General features: G+C 34.5%; 1 protein-coding gene across 1 annotated transcript; it reads left to right on the top strand.

Annotated features, from left to right (window-relative positions):
- Positions 1-18,226: 18,226 nt before the first annotated feature.
- Positions 18,227-19,504, top strand: LOC139849882 (uncharacterized). Its single transcript, XM_071839496.1, has one exon. It carries the CDS (start codon positions 18,227-18,229, stop codon positions 19,502-19,504), a length of 1,278 nt encoding a protein of 425 aa, XP_071695597.1.
- Positions 19,505-20,092: the final 588 nt, after the last annotated feature.

Below are 20,092 nucleotides of genomic sequence, written 5' to 3'. Positions count from 1 at the left end.
CAATAAGTCACCGGCCTGTAACATAACACCAATACTCACGATGTGGCACCAAGACCCACATCGTGTACGAGTAAATAAACTACATATATACATGTATAAATATTCCACTCACCTCGATTACAAGAGAGGCAACTCCCGCTTGAGCTCCTAATCGTCCAAATGTGAGTCACCTAGATAATTCACAAACAAATAAGCTAAACACTCTAGCTTATGCCCAAAACACCATAAGTGTAATATCGACCCAATTGCACATACCACCATTTGACTAAGTCAAATCTCGCCCAAAACACCCATAATCACAATCAACTAGTGATTATGTTCTAACACCATATTTTACCCAAATCTTAAGTGTTAAGCACTTATCTTACCCAAATGACACCAAACCCTAATTTTGACTCATTTCAAAATTAGTCAACCAAAATACACCCAAATGTGTTTCAACACATCCAAAGTCACTAAACCTAGTGATTAATCTGATTACAAGTCTTGAACTTGACCAAAACATCAACCAACCCCAAAATCCACCAACGACAACATAAAACCCGATTACTAGCATCACTAAACTCACTTCATGAGTTTAAATGGGTTTAACAGCAATTTAAGTTCAAACCCTAACTTTGAATATCAAATCAAGCAATGAAATTCGGAGTTAGAACTTACCACAACAACCAAAACGTAGCTAGGAGCGAGATGAACAACTTTAAAACCCGAGCTTTGGTGAGAATCCAACTCCTTCTTCTCCAAATCAAACTATCTCTCTCTCTAAACTCCTTCTCTCTCTCTAAGAATGGATGAGAGTGTTTGTGTGGATGAAATGTGATCCAAAAATGGGATCTAGATCAGTTTTAAGGGCTCCAAATCGACACCCAAGAGAAATTACCAAAATGCCCATATTTTAAACAAAATAAAACAGCTGGCCCGTCAGTACATCTGGACGGCGTCCCGAATATTGGACGGCGTCCCAGAAGTTGGACGGCGTCCCACTTAACTGGAAATAAAAACAGGGTCTTACAATATATAATCTATCTACTTGCATTCACTTACACAATACCGCATACAAGCTAGCAATTAAATTAGCGTACCAATCTCAAGTATAACGCTACTAACCTCCGACCACACAAGCTAGCATAACAATAGCATATAACACGAACAATATAATATGCTACACTACAATACACAACCATGGTTAACCAACCGTGCAAAGGAAATGGTACTCGAATTTTCCATCGATGTTCATAACAACCGTTAGTGTACAACAACATATATCACTAACCCTATGACGAAATGATAACACATATCCGTTCACAAACCGTTAGTGTACAACGACATATATCAGTAACTTGGACAACACATATCCATTCATAAAACCCGTTAGTGTACAACGAAATATATCACTAACTTGGACAACACATATCCGTACATACAAATAAATACATTATATACATACATGTATACTTATCCCACTCACCTTATCACGCCGGTGGTGATTTAATACTTCCGTAAGCCTCAAAGCAAGTACCTAATACATTGAGTACACCAATCAACATACAACTAGTGGAATTAACCACCAATGCTTAACTCTTGAGCATTTAATGACCCAAATGCATTAAATGACTCACTTACACCAAAACCGCCCATTAATGGCCAAGACTCATCATGAATCACTAAAAGCTAGTGATTAAAGTCTACTAACACCAACTAACACAAATTATGGGTATTTCATACCCATCTCACCCAACTAGGTCAACAATCGCCCATTTGACCCATTTTAACACTTAGACTTACAAATTTTGGCCAAACTTAACTCATTAACAATCTTTCATCATTTCACAAGTGCATTAGTGACTAACAACACAATTAACACTTGCAAATCTCAATTTACATGACTAAACCCTAGATTAACACCATTTGGGTTTCCTTGCATTAAATTAATCCAAATTCACCCATTAAATCCCCAAATGGGTCTTACAAGTCTCAAATGACCAAACCCTAGCCATAAATCAACTAAAACTCAAAACATGGAATTAAGACTTACCAACACTATCAAGTCGTAGCTAAGAACGAGGAGAACAATTTTTCTTCTTGCTCCAAAGATCAAATCACAAATCTTTACTCTCAAATCTTACTTTGAATCTAAATGGGTTTTGTGTTTTGAGAGAAAATAGAGAAAGAAAATGGAAAAGGAAATGAAGAAATGAGATAAGTGGCTGGGATTTGAGCCACAATCTGATCCATACGCAAAAAGATAAAATTACCCTTGGATTACCCTTTTTAAAAAGCTAAATTCGGAATCAGACCCGCAGGTCCATCGCGGCGCGACCACAATTGCCACGACGCGGCAATACACATAAAATTCGAGCTGTTTAAATCCATTCTTGATTTTGATTTGAGTGCAACGTCGCGGCGTGACCAGAGCCCTCACGGCGTGACAATGGCCTACAACTGACCAATTTCGACTACTTTAAATCAACTATAGATTTATACGACTTGTGCACCTCATACACGCTTTGTATATACACTTAGACTACCCCACAAGGTCTCACGCGACTCAATACACTCATAACCCACGCATATACCTATACATGTATACACCCTCAAGCGTATATATATATATATATATATATATATATATATATATATATATATATATATATATATATATATATATATATATCGTATACATAAAATCAACACTTTAAAACATTTAAACACAAATACGGTCAAGTATAAACGTTCTAAAGATCAATTACGTACCTTAAATCTCATGTGGGAAAAACGGGATGTTACATTCAGCATTCCTGCGCCCAAATGCGGCGCATTTATGACCAAATGCAGCGCATTTTTTATGCCTAAAACTTACAGTCCACGAATGGTCCCTTTTATAACTACAGATAAGGCTTCATCTCATTATTTGGTGCGACGCACCAAGTGGCGCATCAACCACAAATGTGGTGCATCATCACAAATGCGGCGCATCATGTGGCGCATTTCACTCAGGACAGCCAACTTTTAGTTTCACACTCACAAACCAAACCCAACACAAGCTATCTCTTTAACTCTTTGACGGACGTGTACTCCACACTCTCCAAATCCGTTCTAGAGTGCTAGAATCTGCTTCCACTCTCAACCTAGCAAATCCAATACACTAAAAACATGATTATGTTGGATCACACTAAAATCACCAACACTCCTATATGTAATAATCTGATTCGAAGAATTTGGATTAGTTTTAGTAACATCACAAGATAGTCTAGCGGTTGGCGTCCTGATTGAGAGGTACAAGGTTTAAACTTTGCTAGTTGCATAACTTGGTCAGAGAAAAGGTCAGAAACGGTCATCCGCGATAACACGGTTATGCCGCATGCATTTGAGATAAATTACTTGCTCCTCCCGGTAACCTAAATAGGGAAAAGCGTCCTTTGAGTTTAGAACAATAATATACAAATACTTGTAAGGCGTAATTTGAATTCAAAACACTAATATGAAGATACGTTTTTATCTTCTTCTTTTTTAAATAATTTTTCTTTTTCCAGTTTCCTTTTTTTTTAACGGCAAGCTTGCATCAGTCCGGACCGAAGCCTAGTCATCATTTGCACACACACACGCGTTCGGGCAGGAAGCCCGAACCACAATCAGGGGATCCGACCCTTAAACCATCCCATACGGGGCAGGCGGGCCGGACCTTAGTCCCGGAGCGGGTCGGTAAAACCTTCCCTTTGGGCCAACCTCAAGGAATTTCTTTCAAATAATATCCTTTGTAGGTGACGAGGCTCGAACCCAAAACCTCTAGCCCGGTGGGGGTGCTAGGCACCACCACATGTCCACTGAGCCAAAGCTGCGGGGACTTTTTCCAGTTTCCTTTGATAGTGAAATGTAAAATGTATTATCCTTAGCCGGCCATTAAAATGTATTATCATTTTCACTTTTTTTTTGCTAGTTGCGGAACTCCCAATTAAGTCATGTCATGTCATGGTATGGGTATCTCATAATAGTTTGGTTTTCAATCAGTTACTGAACAATTTAATAATTAGAAGGATGTCACAGAAGAATTCGTACATGCAACATTTATTTGTAAATTATAAATAACAGCTCACCATTTCTGAAAATAACTACCAAATCATTTAATTTTAGGGTTTAGTATGGACTTGGTCAAATTTGAAAAATTAAAATAGAAAGAAGAACAGTATGTTGGTCTTTTAACATGATTTACTCGCCCTCCCAGTAAACTTAACATGGAAAAAGCATCCTCCGTTTTCATGAACAATGTAAGCTTATTTTCTGGTCAAACAACAAAAGAAAAAGTCTTGTAAAGCCTGATTTGAATTTAAAAAACTAATATAAAGTTACTTTAATTATCTTTTTATCATTATTGTTTTATTATTATTTTTTTCCTTGCTCTCCACTTTCCTTTCATATGGAATGTGAAGTATAATGAATAATGATAATAAAATTATTTAATTTGTACCGGAAACTTCACAGTAATGTGTATGTAGATTCTAGGAAGTTTCAGTCTTATTAATTTGGCTTCCACTTATCCTTAAAATTAGGTTACATCAATCTAGTTTCACTGAAATTGCTGTGAAATTTCTGGATGTAACTTGTTTTCTGTTTTATGAACTCTTAATTAGTATCGACATAACCATTACTGTATTTTTCCAAAAAAAAAAAAAAAAAAAAAAAAGATTCTAGTATGGTCGCTTCACATTATTATTCATCTACTAGTGATTGTAACGATATCTTGAAAACTCTACTTCCTAAAGAATTTTCTCTGAACACAACCACCATAGGAGACAAAAGTTCAGATTATCATCTACTTATTGGGTCCTCTGCAAATCTAACCTATGAAGCTGCTAACTTTTTGGTGCATTTATGCGGAGAAGTAGATGGCTTGCAAGCTGGTGACCAGTATAGCAAAACTATGGTGTGGATTGGGTTCTACATTGCAGCATCATCGCTTTATATGGCAGCTTATTTTTGGCATGGTTTCCGAAATAAAATAACATCATTCATTCATTTAAAAGAAAATAACCAGAGTATTACATGAACTTAACGAAATCTTCCTAAATGTAAAAGTACTAAATTGTAACATAAAGAACACTATGAAAATGAAAAGTTTAAATGTCTCTAGTGGTTTCCGAAAACTCATCATTGTGCCTCTTCATTCTTCTTCTTATCCGAACATTGATTTTTGAAATGCCCTACTCCTCCGCAGTTATAGCAAGTAGGAACGGTTGCATTTGCTGGAGTTTTGATTGATGGGATAACAACTCTACAATTCTTGGCTACGTGACCCACCTTCTCACACTTGGTGCACTTGGCCTTACACCATCCTTCATGATGTTTCTCACATCTCTTGCAATAAGGACGTTTTCCCTTATACAACTTGTTGAATTTGCTTTTAGGATTTTCTTGCTCCATTCCTTCTCTCTTCCTTTTTGCACCTTCTTTCTCCTTATGTTTGTCGATGAAATAGCTTGTCATGCAAGCAGCTTCTTGTATGGTGCTCGGGTTCTCCAAGATAACATCTCTTCGGACTTCATTAGGCAATCCATTGATGTAGCATTGGATCCCTAGATACTCGGGAGTAGCCATGAGAGCAAACTCTTGAAATCGATTGGTGTAGCTCATGAGATCAGCATTCACCATTTCAATATTACCGAGCCCAGGTCTTTCAGTACTCTTATATGTAGGGGGCGGGTAGCTTATAAAACTTTGATGAGAACGAATAGTCGAAAGGTTTCGCGGTACGCCATTGTTGCCATTGCCTTGAACAGAGGACTCGGACTTGGATTCTTCCTCAACTTCTTCTTCTTCAATCATCTCCTCCTCAAACTCTTCCTCCTCGTCATCCCCATCATAGTTATCATTAGTGTGGGATTCTTCCAAATGAGGGGAGTGTGGTGGACTAGCAGGGACATAGTTTGGGTGAGTTGGTGAAAATGGCGGGGAAACTGGTCCATAAGTCGGTGTGCGGACAGATCTTTCGGAGTAGGATTCCTCGGAGTCAGAGATGATGATCGGGTTAAGGCGAGACATCCTAAATGAAAAGAAAGAGAGATGATTAGGTAGGTTCTAAGGATGACGCAAAAGCACGAATAAAATGTAAGGGGAAAAGCACTAGAAACTAAAACAGAAAAGGTTATAGTCCTATAGATTGCTAAGGCACCTAACTAACACATAAGGCACACATAATATGCAATCCTGGTTCTCTATAACAACTTGGCTCTGATACCACTCTGTCATACCCCCAAATAGGGCCGGGGAAATATGACTTCACAATATCATAACACAAGTATGTATAAACGAGAACAACTCTATATGAGACGTTTTTAATTAAAACCAATGTATTATAAGCAGCGGAAAGTATTAAGTTATTACAATAGGTGTTCTAATGCAATAATATGAATGTATAAATGCGGACTCCAAAAGCAGCAAAGTCCAAATAGCAACTAATCTTTATCAATCTTCACCTGAGACAAAACATGCTTAAAGTGTCAACCAAAAAGGTTGAGTGAACAACATAGGTTTAATATATATATAGTTTTAGACCACAAGATTTAGTTGTCAAAAGCAGTGCCGAAGCTATGATATCGAAACTAAACAAAGTTACCCCAGGACACCTTAAACTATCAGTGTCGTTTAATCATTATTATGTAACCAGAGACCAACAGTCAAATGGTTAGAGACGTCGCTCTCAATAGGCCTATTCACAATAACTAAGTTTGCCTTTATACGTAGCAATTAATGATATCATAGTAGGGATTTAGCATGAATCAAAGCATGTCAGCACAGTTAAACAGTTTTCGGGTACTTGTGTCTAAACGTAAAACAGTTTGAAAGCAAGCATGTGTCTCACCCCAAAAGTTATAAAATAAGTAGTAGAGAAAGTTAAAAAGTGGGGCTATGAACTTCACCTTAATAGCAAGCAAGAAAATCCACGCAAGTAGTATGAATGGAGTGTGTAATCGGAGATCTCAACCTAGAGATATAATGTTCGATTAGTTGATGTCTAATAGACATATAGTTTGTTTATTAATATAGTAAACTATATTAACAGTGATCGTTTCCGAGAAAAGTTATATTTATATAAGTGATAATATACTTAGCGTTATTAAGTGTTACTATATAATTAAGTGTATAAGTTATACTAATAATAGTATTATTATTTACCTTAATAACCAACTATTATGTTGTATGTATAAATATACTTATATGATACATACATATATAATCTTTATTTATTAATATACATGTATGTGTTCATAACTATATATGAAATATATATATATATATATATATATATATATATATATATATATATATATATATATATATATATATATTAGGTGTAGGTGTTACATATATATAAGGGTAAGATGATCCATATATATATACTTATTATTTTCTTATTATTATTATATGTTTACTAACCTATTATAATACTTACATAATACACATTCATACATACATACACACGCACATATACATACATATATACACATACATATACACGTATGTATATATTTACATATACACACACACACATAAACATACAGTGTATACATGCACATACGTACGTATGCATGCATGCATGCACGTACACCATGATCATAATTACTTTACTAATCACAAAATCATAACTTTTATCATAATCTTAACCTAATCAATACATAAAATCACAAATTTTTAACATAATAATCAATCATATTCCTAACTCTAATCTTTCATTATAACTACCTAATCTCCTAGTTATTCACTTATATAAAATCTTATAATCATAACCTTTGTTATCTTTTAATCACATAAAATCATAACTTTTTAATATTCCATCTAACCATATTCATTAACCATAAAAAGTACCCATGTTAAATCTTTAACTTATTAAACTAGGTTATCATTGTTTTTTTTTTATCATACTCATAACAACTAATAAATCTCATTATCATAATATCTTTAACCATATTCCTATTCTTTTAATTTCATCATGAATTCATAGTCTTTTTATCCTTTAAACTTTTATTCATCAACTTTAAACATAAATTTTATTTATTCTTCATAATCATTATACATAACATAATACTTATTAATATACTTGTATGTAATTAAATAAAGAATAAGATCACTAGGGTTTATAGGACTACCTTAGGGTTTAAAGATCAAGAATGATGAGGATGATTGACTGAACATAAAAACAGGAACTCGGCAGCAACAATTTCGACCCACTTGAAGGGTTATCTTGGACTATTTGATCACGATGGAAGCAACAGAAACCAGAAAGAAAAATGCAGCAATAATTAAACATTAAAGGCTGTTATGGTGTTGAATAATACAGCAGAAACAGAAGAAAACTTACTCAATTTCTCCTGGGCTGTTTGGTTCGACAGAACAACAGGTACAGCAGCAGAAAGTAGGCGATTAGCAGGCTTGTTGATGGAGGGTTTGCAGTAAGAAAACAGCAAAATGATGGATTGTCTGATGGCGAAACAGGAGGCTAAATCGACTGCAGGTGGGGTTTTTGTGAGGGTTTTAATCGACAGAAAGTGGGCTGGATGATGGGTGATCAGTCGACAATAATGGAGGGAAAACAGACTGATTTTAGTCGACAGAATGCAGCAGGTTTATGTGGTGAACTTATGGAAATCATGAGGGTTTTTATAGGTTATTTGGGTTTCCTAATCCTACACAATTTGCTTAAAGAACAAGGAGCCTAATTAGGATCAAACTAGGAGTTGCAAGCTTAAGGATCAAGTTCTTATTTCCTAAAGAAAAACCCTACAGCCGATTTCTATTTGATACATATGATTTATTTCTTTTTTTTATACGGCCTTCTTAATTAATTATGTATTTTATATAAATTATTATTATTATTATTATTATTATTATTATTATTATTATTATTATTATTATTATTATTATTATTATTATTAGGGTTACATTTATTTAAATTACATTTTATTTATTTATTAGACCCTAATCTTTTATTAGTTGTTGATTTGGTTCATATTAGTTTATATATTAATTTTTTAAAGGTTGTAAATTTTAATAACACATATTGTTTTATAATATAAGAATACAGAAAATACATAAACTTTATGCTAACAGAAATATTGATCAAAATTTACTATTTAATCAAAGGTTGTTAAACAAAGTTTACGAGTACAAGTAGTCTTAATAATGGAACAGATAAAACAGAAATGAAAAATTGAGGGTCGTCATAGTACCTCCCCGTTAATAAAAACTTCGTCCCGAAGTTTTAGGTGGACTTCTCGGATGCATCAGCGGTTGAGAAGAGATGGGGATATTTTCGACTCATTTGGTCTTCATGTTCCCATGTATACTCGGGGCCTCGTCGCAAATTCCAACGGACTTTAACAATAGGTATAGTGCTTTGTTTCAAGCGTTTCTCGGTTTGATCAACGACCTCAATTGGTTCTTCAATGAAGTGCATCTTTTCATCAATGCGAATGTCATCCAAAGGAATAACGAGTGTGTCATCAACAAGACACTTTTTCAGATTTGAGACGTGAAACACATCGTGTACCTTACTAAGCTCAACAGGTAGTTCTAATCGATAAGCCACAGGACCAATTCTTTCAATAATCTTGAAAGGTCCAACAAAACGCGGACTTAGCTTGCTTCATTTACCAAAACGAACGACTCCTTTCCAAGGGGATACTTTCAACATGACCTTATCGCTAACTTGGAATTCTAAATCTTTCCGACGAATATCAGCATAGCTCTTTTGTCGGCTGCGGGCAGTTTCTAATCGTTTCTTAATTTGAACGATCTTTTCGGTAGTTTCATGCCAGTTATTTGTCTATCTTCTAGTTCATCCCAGCACAGTGGAGATCTACATTTTCGTCCGTATAAGGCTTCAAAAGGTGCAGCCTTAATACTTGAATGATAGCTGTTGTTGTAGGAAAATTCAGCCAAAGGTAAGTGTCTATCCCAACCTTTGCCAAAATCGATAACACAAGCACGAAGCATATCTTCCAATGTTTAAATGGTTTGTTCACTTTGACCATCGGTTTGAGAATGATAAGCAGTACTCATGTCTAGTTGAGTTCCAAGAGCAGATTGTAAAGTTTTCCAAAATCTAGAGATAAATCGACTGTCGCGATCTGAAATGATTGAAATGGGGACTCCATGACGTGAGACAATCTCTTTGATATAAAGTTGTGACAATTTCTCCATCTTGTCAGTTTCTTTGATCGGTAAGAAGTGTGCAGATTTAGTAAGACGATCCACTATGACCCATATAATATCATTGCCGTTTGAAGTCTTGGGAAACTTGGTGATGAAATCCATAGTGATAGATTCCCACTTTCAATGCGGAATATCCAGCTGTTGCAGTAAACCAGATGGCTTTTGATGTTCGGCCTTAACTTTCAAACAAGTAAGGCACTTGCTCACATAATCGGAAATATCAGATTTAAGATTAGGCCACCAAAAAAAACTCTTTCACATCGTGATACATTTTACTAGAGCCCGGGTGAATAGAATATCTAGTCTTATGTGCTTCATCCAAGACTAGTTCTTGAAGATTTCCAAAAATTGGGACCCAGATTCGGTTATTGAAATACCTTATTCCGTTTCCCTTAAGTTCAAGTTGCTTTATGAGACCTTTAAGTCCCTCGAGTTAGACATTCTCTTCCTTCAATGCCTCAAGTTGTGCTTCGCGGATTTGAGATGTAAGATTCGTACGAATACGTATGTTTAAAGCTCGGACTCGGATCAGTTTGGCGCGATCTTTTCTACCAAGGGCATCGGCAACTACATTCGCTTTACCGGGATGATATTTAAGCTCACAATCATAGTCATTTAATAACTCAACCCAACGCTTTTGTCTCATGTTCAGTTGCTTCTGATCAAAGATATGTTGAAGACTTTTATGATCGGTAAACACCGTGAATTTAATTCCGTAGAGATAATGTCTCCACATCTTCAATGCGAATACTACAGCTCCTAACTCTAGGTCATGCGTGGTATAGTTCTTCTCATGTTTCTTTAATTGTCTAGATGCATAAGCTATAACTTTGTTACGTTGCATTAAGTCACATCCGAAACCTTGGTTCGAGGTATCACAATAGACTACAAAATCATCGTTTCCATCTAGTAATGATAGAATCGGGGCTGTGGTCAATTTATCCTTTAGAACCTTAAAAGCAGATTCTTGTTCATCGAACCACTCAAACTTGTTCCCCTTGTGAGTTAGCTTAGTGAGAGGTTTAGCTAGAATTTGAAAAATCTTTGATGAATCTTCGGTAATAACCAGCAAGTCCTAAAAATTGGCGAATATGTTTCGCACTCTTAGGCACTTCTGAATTCTGAGTAGCAGTGATTTTTGCCGGATCGACATGTATTCCGTCACTATCAAATACATGTCCGAGAAATTGTACGGTTCGCAACCAAAATTCACATTTAGAGAACTTGGCATACAGTTGTTCTTTCTTTAAGAGCTCTAGAATCAATCGCAAATATTGTTCATGATCTTTCTCTTTCTTGGAATAGATTAGAATATCATCGATGAAAACAATCATGAATTTGTCAAGATAAGGTTTGCATACACGGTTCATAAGATCCATGAATACAGCAGGAGCATTGGTTAAACCAAAAGGCATGACAAGAAACTCATAATGTCCATAGCGAGTTCGGAAGGCAGTCTTAGAAACATCAGTTTCCTTGACTCTCAATTGATGATAACCCGACCTAAGATCAATCTTCGAATTGAGACTTGATCCTTGCAGTTGGTCAAACAGGTCATCAATAAGTTGGAATGGATAACAGTTTTTGATGGTTAGCTTGTTGAGTTCTCGGTAATTAATACACATTCTCAAAGTGCCACCTTTCTTCTTAATGGAAAGAATGGGTGCTCCTCGCGGAGGCAAGCTAGGATGAATGAAACCTTTCTCCAAAACTTCTTGGAGTTGATTGGATGATTCCTTCATTTTGGATGGAGCTAAGCGGTATGGTACCTATGCAATAGGTACAGCACCGGGCGTGGATAGTTTACAAGTAAAGGATAATATGATATCTAGGGTTGATATTTTTAGTTGACAATTTAGTGATAAGGAGTAGGTAATGGTACACAATGGTCCTAAGGTTGATCAAATCTTATTCCCATCATGATCCATTAGGATTTCTGTATGACTTATCATAATATAATTACGTTGATCAAGTGTCATTATATTATTTTAAATCATATTTTTATCACTCCATAAGGTTACTACTATGTCATCTAGTCAATATTCATCTTATTCGGAGTGAATGATTCAATGGAAAATGAAAGGAAAGAAAATAACATCATTCATTCATTTAAAAGAAAATAACCAGAGTATTACAGGAACTTAACGAAATCTTCCAAAATGTAAAAGTACTCAATGGTAGCATAAAGAACACTATGAAAATGAAAAGTTTAAATGTCTCTAGTGGTTTCCGAAAACTCTTCATTGTGCCTCTTCATTCTTCTTCTTATCCGAACATAAATTTTTGAAATGCCCTACTCCTCCGCAGTTATAGCAAGTAGGAACGGTTGCATTTGCTGGAGTTTTGATTGATGGGATAACAACTCTACAATTCTTGACTACGTGACCCACCTTCTCACACTTGGTGCACTTGGCCTTACACCATCTTTCATGATGTTTCTCACATCTCTTGCAATAAGGACGTTTTCCCTTATACAACTTATTGAATTTGCTTTTAGGATTTTCTTACCCCATTCCTTCTCTCTTCCTTTTTGCACCTTCTTTCTCCTTATGTTTGTCGATGAAATAGCTTGCCATGCAAGTAGCTTTTTATATGGTGCTCGGGTTCTCCAAGATAACATCTCTTCGGACTTCATTAGGCAATCCATTGATGTAGCATTGGATCCCTAGATACTCGGGAGTAGCCATGAGAGCAAACTCTTGAAATCGATTGGTGTAGCTCATGAGATCAGCATTCACCATTTCAATATTACCGAGCCCAGGTATTTCAGTACTCTTGTATGTAGGGGGCGGGTAGCTTATAAAACTTTGATGAGAACGAATAGTCGAAAGGTTTCGCTGTACGCCATTGTTGCCATTGCCTTGAACAGAGGACTCGGACTTGGATTCTTCCTCAACTTCTTCTTCTTCAATCATCTCCTCCTTAAACTCTTCCTCCTCATCATCCCCATCATAGTTATCATTAGTGTGGGATTCTTCCAAATGAGGGGAGTGTGGTGGACTAGCAGGGATATAGTTTGGGTGAGTTGGTGAAAATGGCGGGGAAACGGGTCCATAAGTCGGTGTGCGGACAGATCTTTCAGAGTAGGATTCCTCGGAGTCAGAGATGATGATCGGGTTAAGGTGAGACATCCTAAATGAAAAGAAAGAGAGATGATTAGGTAGGTTCTAAGGATGACGCAAAAGCATGAATAAAATGTAAGGGAAAAAGCACTAGAAACTAAAACAGGAAAGGTTATAGTCCTATAGATTGCTAAGGCACCTAACTAACACATAAGGCACACATAATATGCAATCCTGGTTCTCTATAACAACCTGGCTCTGATACCACTCTGTCATACCCCCATATAGGGCCGGGGAAATATGACTTCACAATATCATAACACAAGTATGTATAAACGAGAACGACTCTATATGAGACGTTTTTAATTAAAACCAATGTATTATAAGCAGCGGAAAGTATTAAGTCATTATAATAGGTGTTCTAATGCAATAATATGAATGTATAAATGCGGACTCCAAAAGCAGCAAAGTCCAAATAGCAATTAATCTTTAGCAATCTTCACCTGAAATAAAACATGCTTAAAGTGTCAACCAAAAAGGTTGAGTGAACAACATAGGTTTAATATATATAGTTTTAGACCACAAGATTTAGTTATCAAAAGCAGTGCTGAAGTTATGATATCGAAACTAAACAAAGTTACCCCAGGACACCTTGAACTGTCAGTGTCGTTTAATCATTATTATGTAACTAGAGACCAACGGTCAAATGGTTAGAGAGGTCGCTCTCAATAGGCCTATTCACAATAACTAAGTTTGCCTTTATACGTAGCAATTAACGATATCATGGTAGGGATTTAGCATGAATCAAAGCATGTCAGCACAGTTAAACAGTTTTCGGGTACTTGTATCTAAACGTAAAATAGTTTGAAAGCAAGCATGTGTCTCACCCCAAAAGTTATAAAATAAGTAGTAGAGAAAGTTAAAAAGTGGGGCTATGAAGTTCACCTTAACAGCAAGCAAGAAAATCCACGCAAGTAGTATGAATGGAGTGTGTAATCGGAGATCTCAACCTAGAGATATAATGTTCGATTAGTTGATGTCTAATAGACATATAGTTTGTTTATTAATATAGTAAACTATATTAACAGTGACCGTTTCCGAGAAAAGTTATATTTATATAAGTGATAATATACTTAGCGTTATTAAGTGTTACTATATAATTAAGTGTATAAGTTATACTAATAATAGTATTATTATTTACCTTAATAACCAACTATTATGTTGTATGTATAAATATACTTATATGATACATACATATATAATCTTTATTTATTAATATACATGTATGTGTTCATAACTATATATATATATATATATATATATATATATATATATATATATATATATATATATATATATATATATATATATATATATATATATATATATATATATATATATATTAGGTGTAGGTGTTACATATATATAAGGGTAAGATGACCCATATATATATATACTTATTATTTTCTTATTATTATTATGTTTACTAACCTATTATAATACTTACATAATACACATTCATACATACTGTAACGACCCGTCAAAATCGCTATTGACGCGGCACGTTAATCATTGATTCCACAGTGAGGTTTTGACCTCTATATGATACGTTTTGATAAAATATTGCATTCATTAAAATAAGTGACTCTCTAAACATAGAAAGTTATAAACATGTGGGCGAGTGCTTAGGTATAAGCAAAACCCCGAAATACATAAGTCTTTAATTTACAGGTTGACGGCACAGTCCAATTATTTATTACACAACACAGTTTTATTTTGAATGCAATAAACTTTGTACAAAGCATGAGAGACTCCATGCAGGCAACAAGCACATCACAGCGGAAGCATTCTAAGGACCTGAGAATAAAACATGCTAAAAAGTCAACACGAATGTTGGTGAGTTATAGGTTTAGTTGCTCGAGTCATAAACATATATAAAGATAGACCACAAGATTTCATCAAAAGTTTATCAATAGATTCTACGTAACAGAGCACCCTGGTAACTAAACTTAACGCTATAGTGATAATTACCCCATTCGTTTTAATACACGCAAACCAACGTGTCTTAAACTCAAATAACATACGTCCGTTAAAAGGCTAGCGCTCTAGCTCGGACGGGGATGTCAAGCCCTATGGATCCATATACAATTATTCGCGCCCACCAGTCCATATCCTATGTACTGGCAGCTACTAGTTACCAAAGCTAAGGGATTTTCGGTTTAACTCAGTGTAGAATTTAGTATGTACTTGTGTCTTATCGCGTTTAAAATAAATTGCATGTATTCTCAGCCCAAAAATATTTAAAGTATTTAAAAAGAGAGACTATAACTCACAGTTCAATATTGAGACTCAATATTGTAGGCAAATTGCATAGACGTAATGATGGTAGACGACTGTATGGTTGGCCTTGGATTCAAGAACAATACCCCGAACAATACCCAATATTTCCTTAGCTTAAAGCGGTTTGAAACTCGAATTAAAACACCCTCAAATATACCTTATTATTATTAAACTTAAATTAAAATTATAATTATAATTATAAATTTAAATTTAAATTACAGATGAAAAATAAAATGTGAATATATCGTCGAACAAACTGGCCTTTTATAGTACTTTTCGATTTACTGTAGCTCATGCGATCGCATGAGTTTTCAGTGTTTTTGCCATGCGATCGCATGGCCTCCTTTTTCGTTTTTGTTTGCTAGTTCGTCGATATCAAATAGTATTTTACTGTAGCAAATAGTGTTTTACTGCATCAAATAGTGTTTTACTGTAGCAAATAGTGTTTACTGTAACAAATAGTGTTTACTGTAGCAAATCACTGTAGCACTGTAGCAAATCACTGTAGCACTGTAGCAAAAATAGTGTTTTACTGTAGCAAAGTAATTTTTACTGTAGCAAATAGGGTTTTACTGTAGGAAAGTCGTTTTTACTTGTACATATATATATATACATACATATAATTGTTCATGAATCGTCGAGAGTAATCAAAGGTAATTGTATATATGAAACAGTTCTAAAATTTTGAGACTCAATCTAACAGACTTTGTTTAGCCTGTTAAAATAATAAATCGTATAGAGAATTGGTTTAAATAAGTCAAAAATTTTCGGGTCATCACGCATACATACACACGTACATATACATACATATATACACATACATATACACATATGTATATATTTACATATACACACACACATAAACATACAGTGTATACATGCACATACGTACGTATGCATGCATGCATGCACGTACACCATGATCATAATTACTTTACTAATCACAAAATCATAACTTTTATCATAATCTTAACCTAATCAATACATAAAATCACAACTTTTTAACATAATAATCGATCATATTCATAACTCTAATCTTTCATTATAACTAACTAATCTCCTAGTTATTCACTTATATAAAATCTTATAATCGTAACCTTTGTTATCTTTTAATCACATAAAATCATAACTTTTTAATATTCCATCTAACCATATTCATTAACCATAAAAAGTACCCATGTTAAATCTTTAACTTATTAAACTAGGTTATCATTGTTTTTTTTTATCATACTCATAACAACTAATAAATCTCATTATCATAATATCTTTAACCATATTCCTATTCTTTTAATTTCATCATGAATTCATAGTCTTTTTATCCTTTAAACTTTTATTCATCAACTTTAAACATAAATTTTATTTATTCTTCATAATCATTATACATAACATAATACTTATTAATATATTTGTATGTAATTAAATAAAGAACAAGATCACTAGGGTTTATAGGACTACCTTAGGGTTTAAAGATCAAGAATGATGAGGATGATGGACTGAACAGAAAAATAGGAACTTAGCAGCAACAATTTCGACCCACTTGAAGGGTTATCTTGGACTGTTTGATCACGATGGCAGCAACAGAAACCAGAAAGAAAAATGCAGCAATAATTAAACTTTGAAGGTTGTTATGGTGTTGAATAATACAGCAGAAACAGAAGAAAACTTACTCAATTTTTCCTGGGCTGTTTGGTTCGATAGAACAACATGTACAGCAGCAAAAAGTAGGCGATTAGTAGGCTTGTTGATGGAGGTTTTGCAGCAAGAAAAAATAGCAGAATGATGGACTGTCTGATGGTGAAATAGGAGGCTAAATAGTGGGTTGTTCTTGTCGACTGCAGGTGGGGTTTTTGTGAGGGTTTTAATCGACAGAAAGCAGGTTGGATGATGGGTGATCAGTCGACAATAATGGAGGGAAAACAGACTGATTTTAGTCGATAGGATGCAGCAGGTTTATGTGGTGAACTTATGGAAATCATGAGGGTTTTTATAGGTTATTTGGGTTTCCTAATCCTACACAATTTGCTTGAAGAACAAGGAGCCTAATTGGGATCAAACTAGGAGTTGCAAGCTTAAGGATCAAGTTTTATTTCCTAAAGAAAAACCCTACAGCCGATTTCTATTTGATACATATGATTTATTTTTTTCTTTTTTATTCGGCCTTCTTAATTAATTATGTATTTTATATAATTAATTATTATTATTATTATTATTATTATTATTATTATTATTATTATTATTATTATTATTATTATTATTATTATTATTATTATTATTATTATTATTAGGGTTACATTTATTTAAATTACATTTTATTTATTTATTAGACCGTAATCTTTTATTAGTTGTTGATTTGGTTCATATTAGTTTATATATTAATTTTTTAAAGGTTATAAATTTTAATAACACATATTGTTTTATAATATAAGAATACAGAAAATACATAAACTTTATGTTAACGGGAATATTGATCAAAAATTACTATTTAATCAAAGGTTGTTAAGCAAAGTTTACGAGTACAAGTAGTCTTAATAATGGAACAGATAAAACAGAAATGAAAAATTGAGGGTCGTCATAATAGTATTGATCAACTAAGACTATATGTGACAAGACATTGGATAATGATTCAAACCAGTAACCCTCAGTTTGTTTTATCTACTAATCCTTTATCTTTAGGTTCTAATGCAATTAGTATAGTCAACTTGCTTTTGTTGGGGGAAATGTTTTTCCATAATATAGGATCTTCAAGTTTCGGGTCTGACTATAAGGGTTCAACTGTTGCCATTCATGAAATACAACTTTATGGAATTTCAATGGGTCACATTGCCCCAATGTTTAGATTCCTAAATCATGAATTGCTTATTAAGTCGAGTTGGAACATTATATTGGACTTTAAGGTAGAGAAGTACTGGACCCAGAAGCTGCATGAGTGGAAAGAACATCAGATAGTAATTCTATCAGGTTGTCGTAGATCAAAAAAAATTGTTCGTTATTTGAAAAACGTCATTCTGCTCATTTGCATTGAATTTCAAAAGTTAATTGTTGTATCCTGTAAAATTATACGGCTGATCCTACATGTCACAGACATATTCTTTGGGTACTGTTTGGGTCCTTTGATACCATTGATGGCACCCATTTCCTCAAGCAGTGACGATATGAGATCAGAAGGCCTTCATAGTTATGTTCTACAACTTGAAGATGAGACAAGGCTTACAAAGGAGCCACTAAGAGTCATTTCACACTCAATGAATCGCTTAATCAGGAATGCTGAGAAGGTGCAACAACACAATCTTTTGAAGCTTCTTGAAAATCCTAATGGATTTAGGGGAATAGAGAACTTTGACACGGATCAAGTTCAGCCTCTTCTTTCTGTTCAACTTCCTAACAACTGGAGCTTACCAATAGTAACTCTAACGTGTATTGCTATTTCTCTCCCAAATATTCATAAGGATATATCTGACAACTTGTTAAAAAGTATCTGTGAAGGTCTTTATTACCCTCATCTCGTTGAAGAAAGCCTCAACAGTGCAAGTGAATATGCAAATATTCATAAGGCAGCTATTAATTTGTCGCAAGAAGTCAAAGACAACGGTAAGTGGTTAGCGAATAGTTTGAAAAGAAGTGCCTATCATGGAAAAACGCCGGTAGAGATTCTAAAATGGTTTTCTGATAAAGCCAAAGATATTGTGATGGATATCACAAGAGATACCGACGACACTGAGCAAGTAGACAACTTTCCTATTAAGTTGATTGCTGCAAATTCGATGTATCGTATTACAGAAACAATCTTTCTTAAACACAAAAGGAATATTGAGCCACTTAAAGAAGAGGAGTTGTGTGTCCTATTATATGGTATGATTGCAGACATACTAGTTGCTTGTTTAAGCAACATACCATGAGTTATTAAGATGAAATGCAATGAAAGTGTAATAGAAAAATGGGTAGTGAGTGTTGAGGTTGCAGTCAAGCTTCTTGGTAGGTCTACTAAGATTATAAATAGAATTGAAGCTCTTTAACTACCAAGCATGGATCCTGATAAAATGGCATTTATCGATGAATGGCGCCTACATTTGAAGCAATCAATCCCATAGAACTCATAGTCTTTATTTATTTTGTATCCTACTTAATTCATATTTAAACTACTTAATAATTTGTAACAGACTGAAACCCGGGCTAGTTGTAAGTTGTCTATTTTGCCCTTAGGGTTTGTGCTTAGTCTTAAGTGCTTTTATTTTAATTATTTTATTAGTATTTTATTATATTTGTGTTGTGACCAGTTTGTGACAAGGGTCCCAGAACAGGTTGGTTTATTTTTATTGGACCTCGTTTGGGTTACCTAATCTTGTGCGAAAGATATCATATAACTGGTAAATACCCGTGTGTGATGGAGTATTGTGTTTTAACACAAATAAAAGCTGGTGACCAGCTCCTTTCTTGAAGTTTCCTGATTTTTCCTTTCACTCTCTCACACTATACCTAACCTCATC

This window comes from Rutidosis leptorrhynchoides, chromosome 5 (genome assembly GCF_046630445.1).
Source record: "Rutidosis leptorrhynchoides isolate AG116_Rl617_1_P2 chromosome 5, CSIRO_AGI_Rlap_v1, whole genome shotgun sequence".
Taxonomy (NCBI): domain Eukaryota; kingdom Viridiplantae; phylum Streptophyta; class Magnoliopsida; order Asterales; family Asteraceae; genus Rutidosis; species Rutidosis leptorrhynchoides.
This window is presented reverse-complemented; position numbering and strand designations above follow the sequence as displayed.